Source organism: Petromyzon marinus, chromosome 8 (assembly GCF_048934315.1).
Source record: "Petromyzon marinus isolate PM22_M1 ecotype Great Lakes invasive population chromosome 8, UKy_Petmar_22M1.pri1.0, whole genome shotgun sequence".
In the NCBI taxonomy this organism is placed as follows: domain Eukaryota; kingdom Metazoa; phylum Chordata; class Hyperoartia; order Petromyzontiformes; family Petromyzontidae; genus Petromyzon; species Petromyzon marinus.
In genome coordinates, this window is record NC_133674.1 from 20,905,892 (window position 1) to 20,926,333 (window position 20,442).

Genomic DNA, 20,442 nt, shown 5'->3' on the forward strand with positions numbered 1-20,442 from the left:
AAGTAATGACATGCTGATGCTGTTGGTGATTACAATGAACCACCAAAACATGACGATGATAATTAGCACGATCATAACATGTTGATAATTGTTATAACGCTGCTGATACTATTGCTGCTGCTTCTACTGGTGTTAATAGTGCTGGTGCAGCTGTTGCAGCAGCCTGCTGTTACTCAAACCAATTATGCTAATCCTCCTGCTGCTGCTGAGATCACTACTCCTGATGGCACTGCTTCTGACACGGCTGCTGCAATAGTTGTTGATGCTGCTTCTGATGATGGTGATGTTGCTGATACTGCTGCTGCTTTTGCTGATGATGATGCTTTGTACTGCTGGTGTCAACACTTTTGCTACTACTGCTGCTGATACTGATGCTGCTGATACTGTTGAAGCAACTGCTGCATTAAACTGCTGTTAATACTGCGAATGCTCCTGCTGCTGACATTGCTTCTGATGACGGTGAATGTGTTGCTGGAACTCTGTCATCTCCTTCCATGTCGGCTTTCACCCTCTTCGTTCCCAATCTTCTCTCTCTCTGTCCCTCCGTCCCCCTGTGCCCAATCGCCATGTTCGAGCCTTCTCCCTCCTTGCACCCCTCCACTGGAATCAATGTCCCCTGTACATGAAGCAGTCCCCTTCCGTAACCTCCTTCCGTTCCCCTCTTAAAGCCTCGCCCCTTCTCTATCGCCCATTCTCTTCCTTTTCGCCCCTCCACTCCTTCCCACCCCTAAAGCCCTTTCCTGTTCCCTAAGTACCCCTGTATCACTGTCAATCGTTCCTCAATCCTTGTAGCACGCCCCTGTCACTCTTTTGTAAGCCATGTCCAGCGCCTTGAGTAAAGACGCCCGAAAATATACAATTAGTTTCGATACTGCTGATGCTTGAGCTGGTGTTGTTGCCGCTGTTGATGCGCGTACGACTGGTGCCGATACTTCTGCTGGCGCTGATTCTGCTGGCGCTGGAAGGAGGAGCAGATGCGGTGCCACGCGGACCGGCTGGCGGCGCTCTGCGCGGAGCTGGCCCAGCACCAGGAGGCGCGGCCGGATCGGCGCTCGCGCTCCAAGGAGCAGCACGAGCACCGGCTGCGCGAGACCTACCTGCTGCTCGAGGTGCACCCCTGCACGTGTGTGCCAAAGATCCCCACGTAGCCTTCTACAGCACGTCGGGATGAGCACTGGTAGCGAGCGCCTCTCAAGGGGGGTCGGTGACCGGCACCACACAGACGTTAAGCAACCGCACCAGCGGCTGTCCTTACTTAACTGAGGTTGAGCTGCGCTGTGTGAGGGCTCCCCCTGGAGGCAGGATCCGTATCACGGACACGGGACGGCACCTTTCAACACCAGGTGGGGGGGGGGGGGTCTCGGGGGCCAAAGCAGGAACGCTCTCGTCACGGCCCCAGTGAGTTGAATTGAATCTGCGAACCCCGAATGATGGATGTTCCTCGGAGTGGGCGGGTTAAAAGTCAGCGTGCGGACTGTGTGGCGACTCTAGCGACACCGGCGGGCGTGTCACCGCGGAGAGACGCAGACAGCGCCGCACCAACACCGCTGTGCCGGCTCCCCCGGGACCGGTGCACCGTGGGGAATCTCGTCAGGGCTTGCAGACCGAGCCACGTCATAATCATCATCGTCACCATCATTGTCTTCATCGTCACGTGTCCAATACTGGGTAAACATATTGACGGTGGTGGTAGGACACGAGAAGGAGAATCAGGGTCTGCATTGTCACATTCGAGCACTCCATCAGGAGCTGGTCACCGAGCGCCAGGCCACTGTGGGCGGTCCGTGCGCGGCCCACGTGTGATTGATAAACGATCCCAAATCCCCCACCCCCCTCCGCTCCCCGTGCGTCTGAGCAGAAGACGCGCTACGAGACGTACCTACGCCTGCTGAGACACAAGATTGCGGCCGGCACCGACGACCTGGCCGTGGTGGAGGCTGCCCTGGGCATTGGGCAGAGCCAGGGGCAGGAGAGCGAGCAGGGCGCGGCTCCGGAGCGGAGGCGAGGCTCTCGGCACCGAGCGGAGCAGCCTCAGCAGCGTCACCCGAAGCAGCATGAGGAGGAAGGGCAACGCCTGGAGGAAGGGCACGGGCGGGAGCAAGGGATTGCGCAGGGGCAAGGAGAAGGGCAAGAGGAAGGGCAAGGAGAGGGGCGGGAGTTGTGCCAGAGTCCTGGCACCCTGCCCCAGACCTGTTCTAGCCTTTCTGTGAGTGAGCAGCAGCAGCCGCAGCAAGATTATCAACAGCAGCAGCAGGGCGAGCAGCAGGGGGAGCAGCAGGGACAGACTGCGTCGGGCGCGGCGGGCGGTAAAGGAGCCCCCCGGAACGTGTCTGAGCGGCGCAGCTACAGACAGGCCATCAACGGGAAACTGCGGAGGTGAGCGACCTCAGTGCGGGGGGGAGGTAGTTCACTCAAGAGTCCGTGGAGAGAGGGGATCATCGCTTGGCTCTCTCCCCCACCGACCCCTCGCTCACCACAACCGACCCCTTGCTCACCTCCGCCCAGCTGTCTCTGTCAGGGGCTTCTCAACCACGCGCTGTGTGTGCGAGCCAGTGCTGGGTGTCGTGCCCAGTGAAGATGGGGTAACGGAATGGGAGGGGGGGGCATCACTTAACTTTGGAGGAGGGGGGGCACACGGGCTAATAATAATAACTATCCACACCCCGAGTGGGATGAGAAGAGGATTACGCCAAAGCGAAATTGAGCGGGCAGAGAGCACGGGGAATCGCCACTCGACGTGAGCGCGCGGCTCCATGGGCCGACTCTGGGCTTGAGAGCCCTGCAGCATCTCGGCGCCGGAGGCTCCTAGCGCCGTGAGGAGAGACGGACATTATGAACCCAGAGGCGCCCGTGGCTCGCGGCTGCTGGCGCTGTTTCTGCGCCGTTGCGTCGAGGCAGCAGCTAGCGGTGGTTCTAGGACTCAACGAGTGGGACTCCGGACCTAGGGGTTGCGTGGTGACGACCGTGCTGCTGCTGCGGTATCTTGCAAGAAAGAAGCGTTGGCGAGGAGTGAGCTGGAGTCCAACAGCGGTGTCGGAAATGACCTCTGAACCTGACACGAGTGGCCCCCCAGCTGCCTCCGAATTTGGGAGCACACGCGACTTTCTGGGGGCACTGTTGTTGGTTAGGGAAGGGGGGCGGTGGGAACGGAGCTCCCTAGAATACCCAAAATAGAATCACCACTGAGTGTGCACTTGCGATAATGATGTGTGGTTCGTGAAGTGCGGCCTGGAGTATATACCCAGTGGAGTAAGGAGCCTCAGTTTCCAGCATCTATCCGTGTGATGGAGAGGGGCGTGCTCCCTTCTGCTGTGTGCCGTTTAATACACGAGCAGTGCGGGCGGACTGAGAAGACTGCAGCTTTAGATCTGGGGTGGGAATAGTGGTCTAATCTCCGCATTTTTCAGTGATCCATTCATTGTTTTCCTGTGATATAGTCCACGTGTTTCATTGTTGTCTTGTGATCCGCACCGTATTTTCCACAGATGCATTCCGTTTTTGTAAATGATCCACTCCGTGTTTACTTTATATCCATTCCTTGATTTCCACTTATCAGCTCCATATTTTTGAGTGATCCACTTCGTGTTTTCCTCTGATCCGCTCCGTGATTTTTTTCACTGTTCCATTCCATGTTCTTTCTATTTAGCCACTCCGCGTTTTCAGTGTTCCATTCAAAGCTCCGCACAGATTCAATCCACATACGTGCAATGCGAGCCAGCAGACCACATGTCGTACTGTATCTCTCGTGCAATGCGAGCCAGCAGACCACGTGTACTGTATCTCCCGTGCAATGCGAGCCAGCAGACCACGTGTCGTACTGTATCTCCCGTGCAATGCGAGCCAGCAGACCACGTGTCGTACTGTATCTCCCGTGCAATGCGAGCCAGCAGACCACGTGTCATACTGTATCTCCCGTCTCTACTGCCATCTACTGGTTTCCCGCAGGCATCGCAGCGCCACTTCGACAGCTGCCAAGCTCCTGGTGGTCACCAGACCCAAGACCTCACCAGGCTTCGACTTTGCTTAGCTTCTGAAATTTGACGAGATGAGCATCATTCAGGGAGATTCGGTTGCAGTAGGATGCATATCCACAAGACACAGGCGTCTGGTTAATCTGTCACCAAGTATGTGGTGCTGCTTCTGCTGCTGTGTTGAGAGTGGCGCACAAACAACACGAAACTCGATACATTCGTCAACACTATGGCCTTAAAATAACACACCACGCAACGTTTCGGGCAATGGCCCTTCTTCATAGCACACGAACAAGGGCCATTGCCCGAGACGTGTCTTTCCCTGTGCAGGCAGGGTTATTGAGCAATGTGTTGAGGCTGTTTTAGTTTCACAGCCTGCGTCCTGAGGGGCGTCACGTTGCCTCCTTATTGGCCATTCACGTTCGCTTTGTTGTCCTCGTTGATATGAAGAGGGGGTTTCATTTCTCACGGAATATTTTCCAGTAGTCCCGCAAGCCTACATTCCACCAGACCCCTCCCCACACCCGCCGCCACCCCCCACTTCGTTTCCGGAGTTTAGCCCCGGACAGCTCCGTCTGAAATGAATTCCCTTAGATGTTGTTCACGTGACCATTGTGCGCGCTGGTGCTGCTCACTGAGGCGAGACAAAGCACGCCAGACCTCTTCCCCTCCTTTCATCTGCCCTGGAACTAATTCCACGTGGCCGAGCGCCCACGTGACTCGTGACTACTGTGACCTTTGAGGGGTCACCGTTTTCTACCCGGTGGAGGAGAAGGGGGCAGGGGCTCGTTTCCCCGTTGTACCCCATGCCTCCGTGTTTCTCACAGAGTGCTTTACGGGTCGCTGGTAGACTGGAGGAGCAGGCCATGTGACTAGTAGCCACGACCATAGCGAGATGTGTACTGGATGTGGTGTGCCGTGCGCGGCTGAAGTTAAACCCTGACTTGGACCCCGACCCCCTCACCCAGTTCTCCGTCACGACGCCGGCTCCCCTCGCCTAGTACCAGCAGGGAGAGTCGTGTACCTCTGTAATCAGCCCCCCCCCCACCCCCGTCTCTTGTCACGAACTCTTGTGTCCGTGACGGCAGGGGTCTTCTCCCTGCTTACAATAGGGGTGCCTTAGGTTGGCTCTATGAGCATTGGAGGTGTGCTTCGATGCACGGGAGTGGATGGATGAGGGTGGCTGCACGGCCAATACCAGTGACGATTATCTGAACCGGTCCTAGGCCTTCCCTAGGTCGATTCAGCCTCAGATGAGTACCTAGTGCGTTGTGTAAACATCAACACTGGGGAGACAAAGGCAGTCGGGCGTGGTGCTGGCCACCCACCCCCTCGTGTGCCGTTCCGGCCTTAATCGGTGCTCGAGAGTGGCACTTGCACTCAGTTCGTTCGAGGCTATACTGGGGATCTTTGTCTTTGGTACATGAGTGCTTATGTGCTTGTGTTGTTCACGGCATGGTTGTGTTTGCTGTGCACCAACCCTGTGCACCAACCCTAACGGGTGCTGCTCACTCACAGAACTTTCCCCAACAGTCTCTAAGGCTGAACAGAGGGATCTATATACTACACAGTATTTGTAGGTACCAACCCGTTGGATATTTCAGATTTGGGGGTTGGGGCTCAATATGAATAGAGTCCAAACACCACGAGGGTCGGGCGGGGGGTCGGGGGTACCAATGCATAGCTGATCCGCCGGCCTTAAAATTACCGTCGACTTTACAGTTCGTTATGTTTAAAAGATCGCCAGTTGATCTTGTGAGAGTGGGGCGTGCGGGGCATTTGGTCTGGACCCCCCTGGCACAGCCTCCATCTCCGTGTAGTATTTAGTTTACACGAAACACGACCTTGCAAGAACGTGACCTCGTATCTCGTAGCTACCCCGCCACCAGAGCGCGCTCGCCTCATCACTGCTGTGAGTTCCAGACTTGGTCAGCGGGGAGCCGATGGGGGTAGCCCAGGACACGCGGCCAAGTGTACGGTGGAGCTACGAGATAAGAGCTGAGGTCGTGTTGTTGCTTCGGGCTTGTATATTTACATTTAAACAACCTCCACCTTTCCTCCCAATCTATCCACGTTTGTGAGACAATTAATTTTCTTCGATTATCACGAGTGATGATATTTTTTCTCTATAGATATTTGTAAGCGAGTGGATTGATGTATCTTTTATTGTAAATGCTCTACGTGTTCAAACGAGTATAGTTGATGTAAACATCACTGTTCGTGGAGAGAGTGAGATGATAATTATAGATGGACTGGATAAAGCCTATTGGAGATCAGAGAGTATATTCTAACGTACACAGTACGACAAAGAGAAAGGCGACCGGGCGTGATGCTGGCCAAACACCCCTCGTGTGCCCTGCCGGCATTTATTCAGTATGTGCTTGCTCACAGTACTTGCCCCAACAGCCTGTGTAGGCTATACGGGGGATCTTTGTCTTTGATATCTAATACACACACATGACACACATATCAAGTAAAAAATAAAGTCATACACACAGGCCCTTGGTGAATCCACTGGTGGATGAAGACCTCCCCATGCCGTGTGGCCGATGAGGCTTGTTTAAACCTGTTGAGATCTCAACATTGGTGCGTGCTTAGAGTGCTAACCAGTCACTTAGCCATGCGGCCACCTCAACACACACACACAGACCGATAGACTCGTTTAGAGACCCATAAACTTACAGAGAGACCTATGACTATCTGTCTACATAAAAACCTAAAAAAATATGCCAATTGTTGCTGTTCAGCATCGCGATTATGGGGGTCGAATTTACGACGTTATATAAACCCAAAATTTTATTCTGTATGAATGTTTCCCAAAACTATAGATCAGCAAACTCTACAAAATACCCTGTAATTATGGGCGCTCGGGAACGCCAGAGGAGACTCTGGGATGAGACAGGGCAAGGGTGGTGATATTGGTGGTGGTGGTGGTGGACCGTGAAGGATCGTGAGATTAGCAATGGTCTGGGTTTGTATTTGGCAGCCGCGTTAACATGTGCGCGCGAGCCATTGGATGTCAACAATCTTCGACAGGGGATATTATCAGCGCCAAGATTTCCTCTGGCAGATTACTACAGGAAGCTCTTAGATCGTAGCTACGCGCATGTAGGCTGTGTGCCCAGTGCTGGCACGTGCGAGCTTGAAGCTTCCTTATTGATTTCCCCAAAAAAGTTACTTTCAGGCTCGTCGTTTTGGCACTGCAGTGACGTCACCGCGCAATCGCCCTAAAAAAAGTTGTAATACGTCGGTGCCGTGAGAGCTATGACGGAGATCCGTTGCTTGCCTTGCCACGTAGCTGCGCCATATCCTCCACGTGGCAGAACCGCCGTTGCCACTTGGCGGGTACCATCAGTAGTAATTTGATGGAACACCTCATCGTTACCACGTGACACCATCGTCGCCACGTACCAGCACCATCATCAATGTCATGCGGCAACAACACGTATCGCAGCTTTTCCACGTGGCAGAACGTTTCAGCCACTTTGTACCGTTATGGTTTCCACGTGGTGGCACCATCACGACCACGTAGTAGCACCATCATCTTCACGTGGCAGCACCATCGTTGCCATGTGGTTTATCCATCAGTCATCACTGTGGTTTGTGCATTGCGTATGTATATATTGTACGTTGGTATAAGTTATTTCCAATTTTTCTTGTGATTAGAAGTTGTTTTCCCCAGTTATTTGTAATTTCAAATGAGGTTTGTATTTTGATGAGAACGGAAACGTATTTAAAAATCTATTAATTTAAAAAAGAAAGACCACACACGCATACACGTGTATACTACTGTACATAATTTAAAGTGGTTACCACTTGTGTTGTACACTGTGACGTGGAATGAAGCGAAGCACTTGAAACACAAGTGAACACTTGTGCACACATCGCACACTCGAGAGAGGGCACTTTGGTGGCAATGGCACGCACTCGCATGAAAGAGTTCCACGTCCCTACACTTCAAATCAGGGACGGTAACTGACGGTCGTCAATGCCCCGCGACTTCAGATTATATGAACTCATCTCACGCGGCCCGTGACTTCATTTCACACGATTCGTGACATCACCGCATACGGCCAGTGGCCAAATGAGGCATACCACGATACTTAAAGGACAGCAAGCGATATTTAACCATCACTGCAAGTTCGTGATGTGCACTAAGCGGGTAGTAGAGGGGATCATTTTGGCCTGACAAAACTTTCTAATTTAGCACGCGGTGTCTGTCACCTGTTGTCTTTGAAGTCATATCGAACACAGTCGATGCATACCTCCCCCCAGTGTGATCACAGTTTCATATTACCTAATCCGTGTGTGGCCCTCCAAAGAAACACATTTGCGGCCCTTTTATCTTTCCACTGGTGGATGAGGCCTCCCCACGCCGCGTGGGTCCTGGAGGGTTGTTTGACCATACTTCACCATGCTGGTTAGTGCAGGTTTGTTTAGCTGGGGAAGGCATAGACTTGGAGACATAGAAGTACAAAACAACAATTGATTTTGCTACACTGCCTCCTGTACTGTCCACCATGCAGCCCTGCATCAAGCTGTTTATGCATGCTGATCACCCACCACAAGCTCTATCCGGGATTAAACCTGCTTGGCTTCCACTCATAAACGCAGATCTTGTCGGTTTAACACGTAGGCTTTCGCGACCAATATTATCCATAATGGAGGTTTTTTTGGGTTAGATCGCGTAAATATATAAATGTGTCGTTAAAACCCGCCACCACCCGATACAGCCAACTAGTAAGAGTTGTCACGTAAACAGAACATACATAATGTACATGCATAATGTACGTTGACTCGGTAAACTACCCCCCCCCCCCACACACATTGCGCAAGAGCGCAGAAGTGTGGTCACCACATCTACGCCTCTATATAAGGAACGAAACAGTTAAGACTTCTCCACAAATCTGGCTGTCGCCTGATGAAGCTAGATGTAATTACTGGCGAAACGTCGTACTCAGATTGTAAATGTTGTGGCTTGGCTCTCCAACACACCGGTGTGCTGTACTAGTGACGAATTGGCATATTCTGTTTATGTGACAACCCTTACTAGTTGGCTGTGTCGGGTGGTGGCGGGTTTTAACGACACATTTATAAATTTACGCGATCTAATCCAAAACAAACTCTATTATGCAGCTCTTGTAGCTACACACAATCTCGGCGGTGGGTCCCAGGCTACCCCACGTGACGTTTGCAAAATTCGTTATTGCGACGCAAAGATGGCTTTGAAAGTTTGGTCAAGCGTGCCATTACAATGACCCATTGGCATCACCGTGGCATAATCCCCATGGACTATATTATTCATTATACGGCAATCCAACGTGACATCAATAGAGGACTGTAATGATTCCCTTGACCGTAACTTTAAAGTATATTTTTTATGAATACTTTTTTTTCACAAGAACCTTGATATATTTGGGAATACCTTAAAATGAATAAGGAGGGTTTTTTGTTTTAACTTCACGTGGGAGATGAAACCGGAGAACCCAAAACAACCCGCCACGTGGACGAGAGGGGGTTAACGCCATCCTGGGTTCGTCAACCTACGTGCTGTATTGCCATCTCCTGTGCACCTCGCAGTTCAGCGTGGGGTTTGGGAGTGTTCACAAGTCTGCATGATCCACCGACCCATGGGGAATAGTGTCACAGATCTCTGCGTGATCCACCAACCCACGGGAGGTGTAGGAGGATGTCTAAGCTGCTTTCTACCGTTGGATGTTCGTCGCTTAAGAAACGCGATTCTCTGGTGGAGATTTTAATAAAACATAAATCGTGTAATTACTAATTATTGTTATGCATTTACTTATTGTACGTCCTTTAAATACTGCCAGCGCATATAGTGAATGAGCCAGAAGAATAATTTAATTGGTACCACCTAAGGAAGCAAAACTTTGGCAGCAAACTTCGTAGCCTCAGTTGACTGACATTCTATGAACAATGAAACTGGGTACTGTTGGTGCTTGAGGCCCCATGCTGAAGGGGAAAGAGAAGCTGTGGAGATGGACACGGACTGAGATAGACACGGAGAGACAGAGACAGTGAGGCAAACGCACACACGGAGTTTCAAACAACAGAAATGTATAAAGGCCACTCAGCCTCAGTGCATTATGAAAACAAACTATTAGCAGTTCAATATTGACTTAAAACTTTCGTGACTGCAGGAATTCATATTATTTTTGTCTTTCGGTAAGGTCACGTAGACAGGATAAAATAAAAAAAAATAAAAAAAAACTACGAGGTTTCGACGACCGCTTGTGTTGCGATCGAAACGTCGTAGTTTTTTGTTATTTTCTTTGAACCTATCTACGTGACTTTACCGAAAGACCCAAAGAATATGATCAGTTCCTGAAGAACTGCATTTTAGTCCTCTTGTCTTTGTCCACCATCACAATAAAGGTGAGCAACAGGAACTGCTGATGGTGTTTTGCATAATGCAGAAGATTTTAACGCGTTTCTGTGGTGGTGGTGGTGGTGCTGCTATTGTTGTTTGAAACGTGTGGTTGTCCAGCCAGCACTGTTACACTCTTGTCGGGTGTTCCTGGTCATTTACACATTTGAGCACGCACACAGAGGAGAGGCATACGCGGCATGAGACAGGCACAAATACAAAGACCCCCATATAGCCTTAATAGACAGTTAGGGCAAGTGCTGTTAGCGAGCACCTATGAAGGCCGACACGGCACACGAGGTTTATGGTGGCCATCACCACGCCCGGCCGCCTTTTTCTCCCTAGTGGCGATGTTTACACCGCACCAGGTACTCATTTGAGGCTAACCTAGGATAGTCCCGGGACCCATTCAGATAATCGTCACTGGTGTTGGCCGTGAGCGGGAATCAAATTCTGGTGGCCGGGTTCGTAGCACAGCGCGCTAACCGCGACACTACCGCTGCCCATACTTCTGTTTGTGCGCACACAGTCAGCGTCGGTGTTTTTCGTTGGGCATTCACGCAACACAACCGTGACTCAGTCGCGACCTCACCTGTGAATGAGTCATGACGTCACGCAAGTGCGTCAGGTTCTGCACGCACGCGGAACACCACGTGAGCGCCCCCCGCCGCATGGCCCGCCCACTGCGTTCCTCCACGCATTCCTGAGAAGTGCGTGGACTCAGTACACAGGAAGATACAGGAATTAAAGTTCAGGTCTCAAGAACTGTATGTTAAAATTAAACATATCCAGTAATTAATGATAATTTCAACTTGTAACGCGCAACCGAGTACCCCCTTGCCTGACCCAACATGGTTCTGAGAAATAAATGTATGAATAATGAACATCAATATTTTAACCAATTGTCCATTTGATCCTTATGACGGTACTCGGGGTACCAAATAATACTAAATGGCCGAGGCAATTTAATATTGTATTTCTGGGTCACTATTTTTTCCAGGGGTGTACTTAACTCCGCGACTGGGGTACCAATCAATCCGAAATCAGTGCTACTCTGCGATGTCGAAACGCTGAACATCAGCATAACAAAATCCGTTATCGAAAATTTCAACTTTGAATAGTGTATCGTGTACAGCTCGTCGAGATGACTCGATTGCTGCATCGCCGACCATCAACAGACTAAAAATGACTGCATCACGGACATTATGCGAGAGCCGGGGTACTATGAGGTAATTTTTTTGAAGTGTCCTAACTAGCTTCTAATTGCAAGCGAATAAAACAAATTAACGGACGCTCAGCATGGGTAAGGTTATTCGTTTACGCTCGCTGGTTGCTCTTGGAAACCACCTTGTTTACGATCCATGAGTTATAAAGGTATTTTATATCATTCTAGGTAACCATGTGGATTTACATTTTTATCGTAGCTATGTTATACAGTATTGGCATATTCATACATAATTATTCACCAATGATTCTAATTGACTACTATAATGAGCCAATGTCTGTGTGTCCCGCTCGTGATGTCACTCCACGTCGGCCAGCCCCCCTCATTAATACTCATGAACAGGTGACGCCCTCCACATGGACCCCCCCCCCTCATTAATAATCATGAGCGGGTGACTTCACTCCACATGTAGCGCCACACCTCATTAATAATCATGAGCAGATGACGTCACTCCACATCGAGCAGCCCCGTACATTAATAATCATGAAGTGGTGACGTCTTCCAAATGGACACCCCAACTATTAATATTAATTAGTGGATGACGTCACTCCACATGGGGGGGGCGAGGCGCCTCCTCCCCCTTTAAATGAATTAGGTCTGTGTCACCGCGCCCTTACAAACTGCACACGAATTGATGCAATTAAAGTTTCAAATTTCCGATATAATTTGACACATTTATAAATCACCTTATAAATCACCCCCGATTGAGACCCACTGCTCTCCATGGAGATGGAAATTGGCGGCTCACCAGCATTGCTTTAAGTAAGCCTGACTACTGATGAGACATTGGATGTCGAAACTGATCTAGAGCTTACTTTTACGAAGCCAATGCTGTGAGAAAAATGCACTCCCAGAAAGGCCCAGCGGATGTGTAAAATATAACTTTATTTTTCGCGCCAATCTGTGTTGACATATACGCAACAATCCCGCGTATAGCTTACATTGGCTCTTGGGGCAATTGCACAGCCCACGAGGATGTTGTCGCAAACAACACGCTCGGCCACCTTTGTCTGCCGAGTGATGATGTTTCCACACCACACGAGATACCCAATTAAGGACGAGTCAACATCGATAGGTGAGAGACTCAGCACTGGTTCAAGGTATTCGTCACTGACCTTGGTCGTGAACTCGGGCCTCTTTGTTCGTAGCGCAGTGCGCTAATCACTACACCTTTGCTCCGTACACAATTTTAAGATGACATTTTATTGAGGAACTCTGCGATCTCTTGGTGTGGTCTGGCACTGATTTTGTTGTTGTTCTGCTGCCTTGTCCAAACTTGCATTCAGAATTGTAAAATCGGACATATACCTTTAGTTATTTATATTTAGTTACTTGGTTACCTTTTCTATATTTTGCACTTCTATCGTATTTTGAATTGTTTGTTGTTGTACATTTCTGACCCCGTGCCCCTACTGTACTTACAAAAAAATCCGCAGACTACCTGCTGGATCTCCTCTCTGTTTCAAAGAACAAATTTCACCTCAGGTCTTCGCTCATTTACCAGCTTCACATTCCCTATTGCCGTACAAAAACTGGAGGAAGGGCCTTTGCTATTGATGCTCCCAGAGTCTGGAATGCTTTTGCCAATAAACTGCTACTTGAATCGCTACCAATGAGATCTTCTCTCAAAACTGCTCTAGAGGAGTTCTACACCCATAGCCGCCACTGCTATTCATTGGCGTAAAATAAAATAAAATGTTTCGCTCCGGATGACGCTGCAAAGTATTATCTGTATTTTGATTTAGCGTGCTGATCTTAAAGGTGCATTGAAAATTTTGATACTCCAACCGATACTTCTGTTGTTGTGGAGTAACTCATGCAGCCAGCTATAGCTCTAGGATTTGGTGTTACATGTTATTTATGTAGTTTATTGTAAAAATTCGGTCACAGTCCTTGTGATCACTATTACGTTGCAATTATGGCTTTGTTTTTTGGTGATATGGAAAATGTTTTTTGGTTTGGACATGTTTGTTTTGTACGGAGTTAGACTGATGGCCTTAATCTAAGTTTTTGTGGTTGTTGTTGTTTGACTTGCATCCCACTGGGATTTTTTTGCACACAGCGTTGGTGTACGGTGCTTTTTTCGGGAATATTTTTGCTGGTTTTTTTTCCATGGATTTTCTGTTTGCACAGTCACATAGTCACTTTAAGATGTTTTTCTTGTTCGTGTTTTTGTTTGTTTGTTTGTTGTGGTTGCACCCGATTCAAGAGCCGAATGGCTCATAGGGCTATAGCAAAATAAACTGAAACTGTAAAAAATGAGCTTTATAGCTCATCGGATTCCTGCTGCAGTCGAACGAGTCACTGAGTGCATGGACCATGTGCGCGCTCACTGCCACGTGCTGCTCCATCGCTCCTCCCTCTCCCCGTCACTACCAAGTCACGTGACATCAGCGCCCGCCCCCTCCTTCCTCCTCCCCAATCGCTGCGCACCCTGGGTAAACTGCCACGTGTCCCAAGCGCGCACGCGCGGGGCGGTGCGTCATTTCCTGCGGGTGTCGGAAGTGATGCGGCTGCCCCCCCCCACCCCGCCAAGGGACGTGACGACTCGGGGACTCCGGGCGGAGACGGAGGATACCACGAAGGCGGCAGCGGCGCGGAGCCCCACACGGAGAGACGGGGACGGGACGAGGAGGTTCAGCCTCTTAGCGACGCGGAGACTCGGCGGCGGCGGCGCCTCGGGATGTCAGCGACGGCGCCTTACGCCGGTGGGCAGAGGCCCCACGCTAACGGTGCGCGGCCGCTCGGTCCAACCGGGGAGGGTGCACAGAACTCGGCAGGGTGACTAGCCGAGTGTCGTGGTCTGCGGCCTAGGCTGCGGGGTTTGGGGGAAGGGAGTTACGCGAGATTTGTGTCTGAAACTGACTTTTCGGGTGTGATATGCGGGGTCTCTCGGTGTGGTGGTAGGACGTACGTTAGGAGTACTACTTGTTTTGTGTGTAGCGAATGTTGTGATGCCACACTTGCCACCCTTCTCGACTACAGCTAGTTGTTAAGCGTCTCACGCCGCCACTCGTCAATCTCTTACCGACGCTAATTTCAGGCCTCTGTTACCCAGTCGTACATTGAGGCTACTTCAATCACTCAGAGTCCACGTCCTCACTCAGATCTCACGCTGATACTCGTTCATGTCACGATTATACCAGTCGGTATCACAAAGTCTGCTAACCGCTCTCACGCATTGCTCGTATCACAGCGTGAGAGTTTTGCTTCAGGCGGGGAACAGTAAAGGACTTAAGCCGCGCGCCGCTAGGCAGGGTGAGGCTTAGAATCTAAGAAGGGGAAGCTTAACGCGTATTCTGGCCGGATTCCCTTTAGCAAAGAGACCACCCCGCCTTTTTCACGACTGTAGGAATGTCCGACCGGTGTAAGGACCATAGTTTATTTGTGCGAGGAAACATCGAATTAAGTGGCAAAATCACTTTTAGCGTTCACCCAATTATCGCCGTGAGGGTCATCGTTAAGATCACGAGTGATGTAATACAATCAATATTTTTTTATGTCTGAATATGATAGCAACTATTTATAAAGGCTGCACATACTCCTAGGGACATATTAGAGGAATGTGATCCGAATGGATGTGTGAGTGAATAGGTAGGGAAACGAATGATAATGTTGTGAATGATTTTTTCAGAGGTCATGAGGTAGAGGTTTTGAGTGCATCGTGTGTACCCTCAGTTGACTGACATTCTTTCCCCAGTCTTATCCATCGTTGGTCATCTATTCTCACGATGTGTCCTGCCCAAGCCCACTCGTTCTGAGTCTGTTTGCTTTGCCGGTGTTGGAGTAGTAGCCCAAGGTGGTGGCACACGGCAGAGGTGTAACAGTTTCCGTCCGACTTCCCCAATCATGGCAGTTCAATGATTTGTCATTTGAAATTCACGGTTGCAATTCAGCTAAAACTCGAAGACAATAGGCCGATGGACTTGGTTTTTTATATCTGTATGTGGAGAGACCGCAATAAAAAAAAAATTGAAACATTTTGCATGGTCGGGAATGTAATGGTCATGCCATTGAACGCATTTACCAATCTAAAATAATGAATTATTGCATGTGCTATTCAATGCATGTATCGTAAATTTAAGATTGAATACGAATAGATAATTAATCTGATGCTTCACTACCAGCAGCGTAGCATGGTTTGTGTATGGAATAGACCGCCCCTCCCCACTTTTCTGCTCGCTGTCCAATGTCTCCCCCACCTCTTCATAGACGAGTGCCTGGGCGTCCCCTCTGGCCCATGCATTGCGTTGCAGTCGCACCACCTGCACACTCAGTAGCTATGCCACCGATAATCGCACGGCGCAGCTCCAGCAGTTGGGTGGTGGGGGCTGCCAGTGATTGCGGCCACGACGCCGTTCTCATTCCAAAGTTCACTCGCTGCCAGCGGTCGCACAAGGAGCTGAACGCAGCACAGGATGCCAAGGCCGGAATGATTTGGGGAAAGAGTGTTGAAGATGTTTATTACCCTGAGCCTGTTTTATAATCTTGTAGAATGGCCAGCCATAGTTGTGTTTTAACAACGATCTTGTGTAGTGATTTATCATGTTTCAAGTGGAGGAGGCGTGGAGCTCCATCTGGCTGTTTTTAGTGTCAGGTGTGATGCTTGCAGGTGGATTCATTAATTCATAATTATAATGCACAGGCAACATGTGATAGTTCATTATTGCTTTACAATTTACTCTGGGAAAATTTCCTCTGGGAAATTGTAAAGACTGAATCTGCTTTAGTGACATACACCGGATGTAAAATATATTGGTACCACCAACCATGATTGATTTGGACCTTGTAGGGCACAGTATATGAGAGGGGAAAATGGGGACTGATAGAGAATTTGTTAGCGCTTGGAATATCACTACCGAATGGTTCCAACACTAATTTTGATTAGTTTAACACGTAGGCTTTCACAACCAATATAATTAATAATAAAGGTTTTTGGGTTAGATCCCATAAATATAAATATGTCGTAACCCTCCACCACCCGACACAGTCAATAAGGTTTGTCATGTAAACAAAACACGCCAGTTAGTTACTACTTCATCCCAGCGGTGTGTTTGAGAGTAAATCCACAACATTTATAGCAGCAGCATTGTCTACTACAGTGCCCATTGCATTTCAGCTACTCAATGAAGCCACCTGCTTGTGTCCTCCCAGACTGGAAACCCCCCAGACCGAGTGAATTGCTTTGCAAACCGGATATATTAGATGGTATTCATCTCACGTCCTTATTAAATTAATTGAATAAGCATGTTCTCCCTCACAACAGGACCCTATCAGAACTCTTCGCCTGTGCAAGGACAGCAGGCAACGCCACCTCCAGGCACCTTTCACCTGCCAGCGGACGGCAAGCACGCGCCCCCTCCTGCCATGCCCGGGTTTCCCCCGTACAATCCCATGGGCGGCCACCCTGCCACACTCAACCCTAGCAACTTGGCGACCCTACAGCCACCCCGGCTGTCTCCCATACCCAACAGCCTTCCGCCGACAGCGCCCAACAGCACAGGGGGCCACCACCACGCAGGAGGCGGTTCGGGCCCGCCCTCAAACCGGAGCTCACCCATGATGACTCGGGTGTCTCCAATGCCTGGCACGTGCCAGCCATTCCCTCCTCAGCTGCACCAGCAGCAGCCATCGCCTGTCAACCACTGGGCACCGACGCCTGGGACCAGCATGAACCACATGTCTGGCCCTCGGCTTGGGCCGGCGAATGGACCTTTGGGGCCTGCAGGGATGTCGGGGAACGGCTACGTTCCTGCTCAAGGTGGTCAGGGGCATCAGATGGGTGGTTCTCAGCCCATGCCTACTTACATGTACACGCAACCCATTAGCCACGAGTACGGGTCGGCATCATCGGCGGTGGCTCCGCCACCTCCGCCTCACAACAACAACACCAATGTCACCGCTGGCCCAGCGCAGCAGCCTGGGTTCAATCCCAGGCCAGGGCCTCCCCCGACTTCAGGCAGCCAGAGTGCTGGGCTATATCAGCCGCCTAGATCGCACGCGGCTGCTGCGCCGTACCCCGCACCACGTCCAGGTACTTGAAATGGTTTTGCTTTAAGGTTTTTATGCAGCATTAAGCCACACTTTCTACGTGTTCTTCATTCCTTTTGTTTTACAAGGAAATCCTTATTTGAGTTTCATGTTCATGCTCATTTGGTGATGCTGTTGTCTATTTGGACTCGTTGAGTGAGCTTGTGTGTTCAGCCTTCTCTCTCCCGCACTCTCTGTGTGTGTCTGTGAAGCGGAGAGAGGGTGTGTCTATTTAGGGGATGTTCCCATTTCTCTGCTCAAGTCTGTAGGTCAAAGACGAGGTAATGGGGTCACATTGCTGGCTCACTGGTTGTCTGATTCACTGCAAAAAAAAAAATCTGCAACCTCCATAGCTATGCTTTTTTATTTTAAAACTACACCAAGCACGCTTAATAGTTACTAACTAGTTATTGATGTTTGACTTTTGGACTGTGTGATCTTTTTTTAAACTACGTTTGTCAATTTTGATTTAAAGCTTTCGTGACTGCAGGGATTCATATTCTTGGTTCTTTCGGTAAAGTCACGTGACTTTACCGAACGAACCAAGAATACCTTTGTCAGTGTTTTTGAAGGAAGGTGCTACTTAAAAACAAACATAGTTCACGTATATGTATCCCTCAATTGTGTGCAGGTGTCTGTACGATACGAATATAAAGCTTCGTCAATTATTTTTTTACTTTAAAATCAAATGCAGTGTGTTCCAACGTAACATCACTGTCAGTGAGATGTAGGCAAGTGCCTGGGAACAGACGTTTAATAAAAAAATCACTTTCAAGTTTTCCCTTTAACAAAGCCTCAGAAATTTGTTGGATAGCAGGAGAGGCCACCTATGCACTCGTCTGCAAGGTGACAACTATTTATTTAGGTTTCATCTTCCTTTCAATTTAAATACATTAAGATGCTGCGGTAACTCAAATCGACACTAACATTTTCCGTGCCAAAAGTGCATTTGCAGACGTGACACTATAGCATTCCCTTATCAGAACATGATTGTAACGCAACATGTGAACTTAATTAAATACCCCGTGGTTGGCTGACATTGTTATTAACATTTTGGCAATTCCACATTTTTGCTTGTTAATTTGTCATAATTATTTTGGGAAAACCCACAGTCCACCAAGACATAACATGATTTTGTAGTTTTCAGTCCTCTGCTGAATAAGCACTCAGTTGTTGTGGAGCTCTCTTGCCTAGGACACCAAGTAACCAAGCAGCATTTATTTAACAGGCCACACTGCAGATGTTGGAAAGTTTTCTTAAGGTTTTTAATTAATTGTATATTACCTGCTATGACATGTAAATTGAAAACATGGACAATGACAAATAAGATAGAAGATAAGTTTAAAAGTTAACAAAAGCATAAAGAGGTACATGCATCTAATTACACCTAGAGACAAATTAATTCATGGATCGGAGAAAAGATCTAAGTTAGAGTTAGAGACAACATTGACTGTGAAGAAAAGTAAGTCGGCTTGGGCAGGTCATGATTCTAATGTCATGAGAAGAGATGATGGCTGGTCGTCGAGACTAAAAACAGCCAAAGGAGGAGGAAATATGCTATAAAATATCCACAGGGGAGATGGAGTGATGAGTTTTTCTTCTGTGCAGGCGCTAGATGGATTGATGCATCGTGAGACCGTAATATTGTCTATGACTTATGGAGGTCTTCATTCAGCGGTGGTTAGATCATGGCTGATGATGTTATGATGATGGTCATCATTACGGTCATCATAACCTCTGCTGATGACTCGGAGGAGTCAACAACATTCCAAGATGTTCCCAGTTTAAACAATTGCTACTTAGTTGATAAAACAGACTCTTACACGTCCGCTTATTAGGAACTTGGCAGCTTTACTGCACCATTAGTAAGTCGCGTAACAAGTTCCTTCGCAAGTGAATGATTGAAGGAAGGCGGCTGCTGTAGGTAATGGGAGGAATGCCTCTATGCACGCGGACACAGACCGCTGGGGCTCCGCAATGCTCTTCGTTTATACATGAGAACATTTTACAAACAGTAGAATGAAGGGCATGCCTCGTGCACGTGTGTGTATCTATTCACAAATCAAATTTTTTTGTTTCAAGATGGAATTCATTAAAAAAAATATCTTAGCACAATCATGAGCAAGTCATTTTCTTCCTGTTGCAAAGTGGGTATTTTGTAAAATAATTGAAAAGGTATGGAAAAAAAATCGTTTTGCAATACAGTTTTTTTATCCATTATATTGATGTGCCTATCTGTGTGTGCATGCCAATGCATGATGCAGTATTGCTCAATAAACCTTCAACTATTCGCAAAAAAACGGGGTCATCTTCCTCCTGTTCACAAAGGGGTCACGCAGTGTTAGTGCAAGTATTAGGTGAAGCCTGTTTGCATATGGAAAGAGCTACCCCATCAGTAGTAATGCGGACCCTGCAGCTGCTGCAGCGTAACGACTGTGACTTCTTGTCAGAATAGCGGACTGTTTAAAGTAGCCTCGTAGTTAGTTCAGTGCTTGCTTATGCGGATTTCATTGGCAATGCCCATGGAAGTGCATGTACATGTACTGCCCTTTTGTCTATCCCCTGCTGGATTGAGGGCCTCCCCATGCTATACGGATTGTGGGGAATTATTTCAACATTCTTCATCACGCTGGTGAGCACGAGTTGGTTAATGATGGGGAGCATAGACTTGAGAGTTTAGCACTGTACAACAATTGATTTTACTGCGTTGTCCGTAATGTAGCCAGTAAATATATTATTTAACTGAAATTTTATTATTGTGATTTCCAACTTCACACACAAGTTTTAAGACATTCTAAATACGCGGAACGGACTCCTTGCCAGCGTGA

General features: G+C 48.7%; 2 protein-coding genes across 6 annotated transcripts in view; both read left to right on the forward strand.

Moving 5' to 3' along the window:
* LOC116940367 (uncharacterized) overlaps nucleotides 1-9,756 on the forward strand; it is a 51,015-nt gene extending 41,259 nt beyond the window's left edge. For all 5 annotated transcript variants that reach the window (XM_076065763.1, XM_076065762.1, XM_076065765.1 and 2 more), the window contains 2 exons: nucleotides 966-1,109; nucleotides 1,859-9,756. In XM_076065763.1, the coding sequence (XP_075921878.1) occupies nucleotides 966-1,109; nucleotides 1,859-2,380 (666 nt within the window). In that variant the 3' untranslated portion in view covers nucleotides 2,381-9,756. The remainder of the gene's footprint in view (nucleotides 1-965; nucleotides 1,110-1,858) is intronic.
* A 4,266-nt stretch (nucleotides 9,757-14,022) lies between these two features.
* The window catches only part of LOC116940368 (protein transport protein Sec24A-like), a 28,711-nt gene continuing 22,291 nt past the window's right edge, over nucleotides 14,023-20,442 (forward strand). Inside the window, exons 1-3 of the mRNA XM_032950141.2 lie at nucleotides 14,023-14,316; nucleotides 16,851-17,618; nucleotides 17,827-17,895. Coding sequence (XP_032806032.2) covers nucleotides 14,268-14,316; nucleotides 16,851-17,618; nucleotides 17,827-17,895 — 886 coding nt within the window. The 5' untranslated portion in view covers nucleotides 14,023-14,267. The remainder of the gene's footprint in view (nucleotides 14,317-16,850; nucleotides 17,619-17,826; nucleotides 17,896-20,442) is intronic.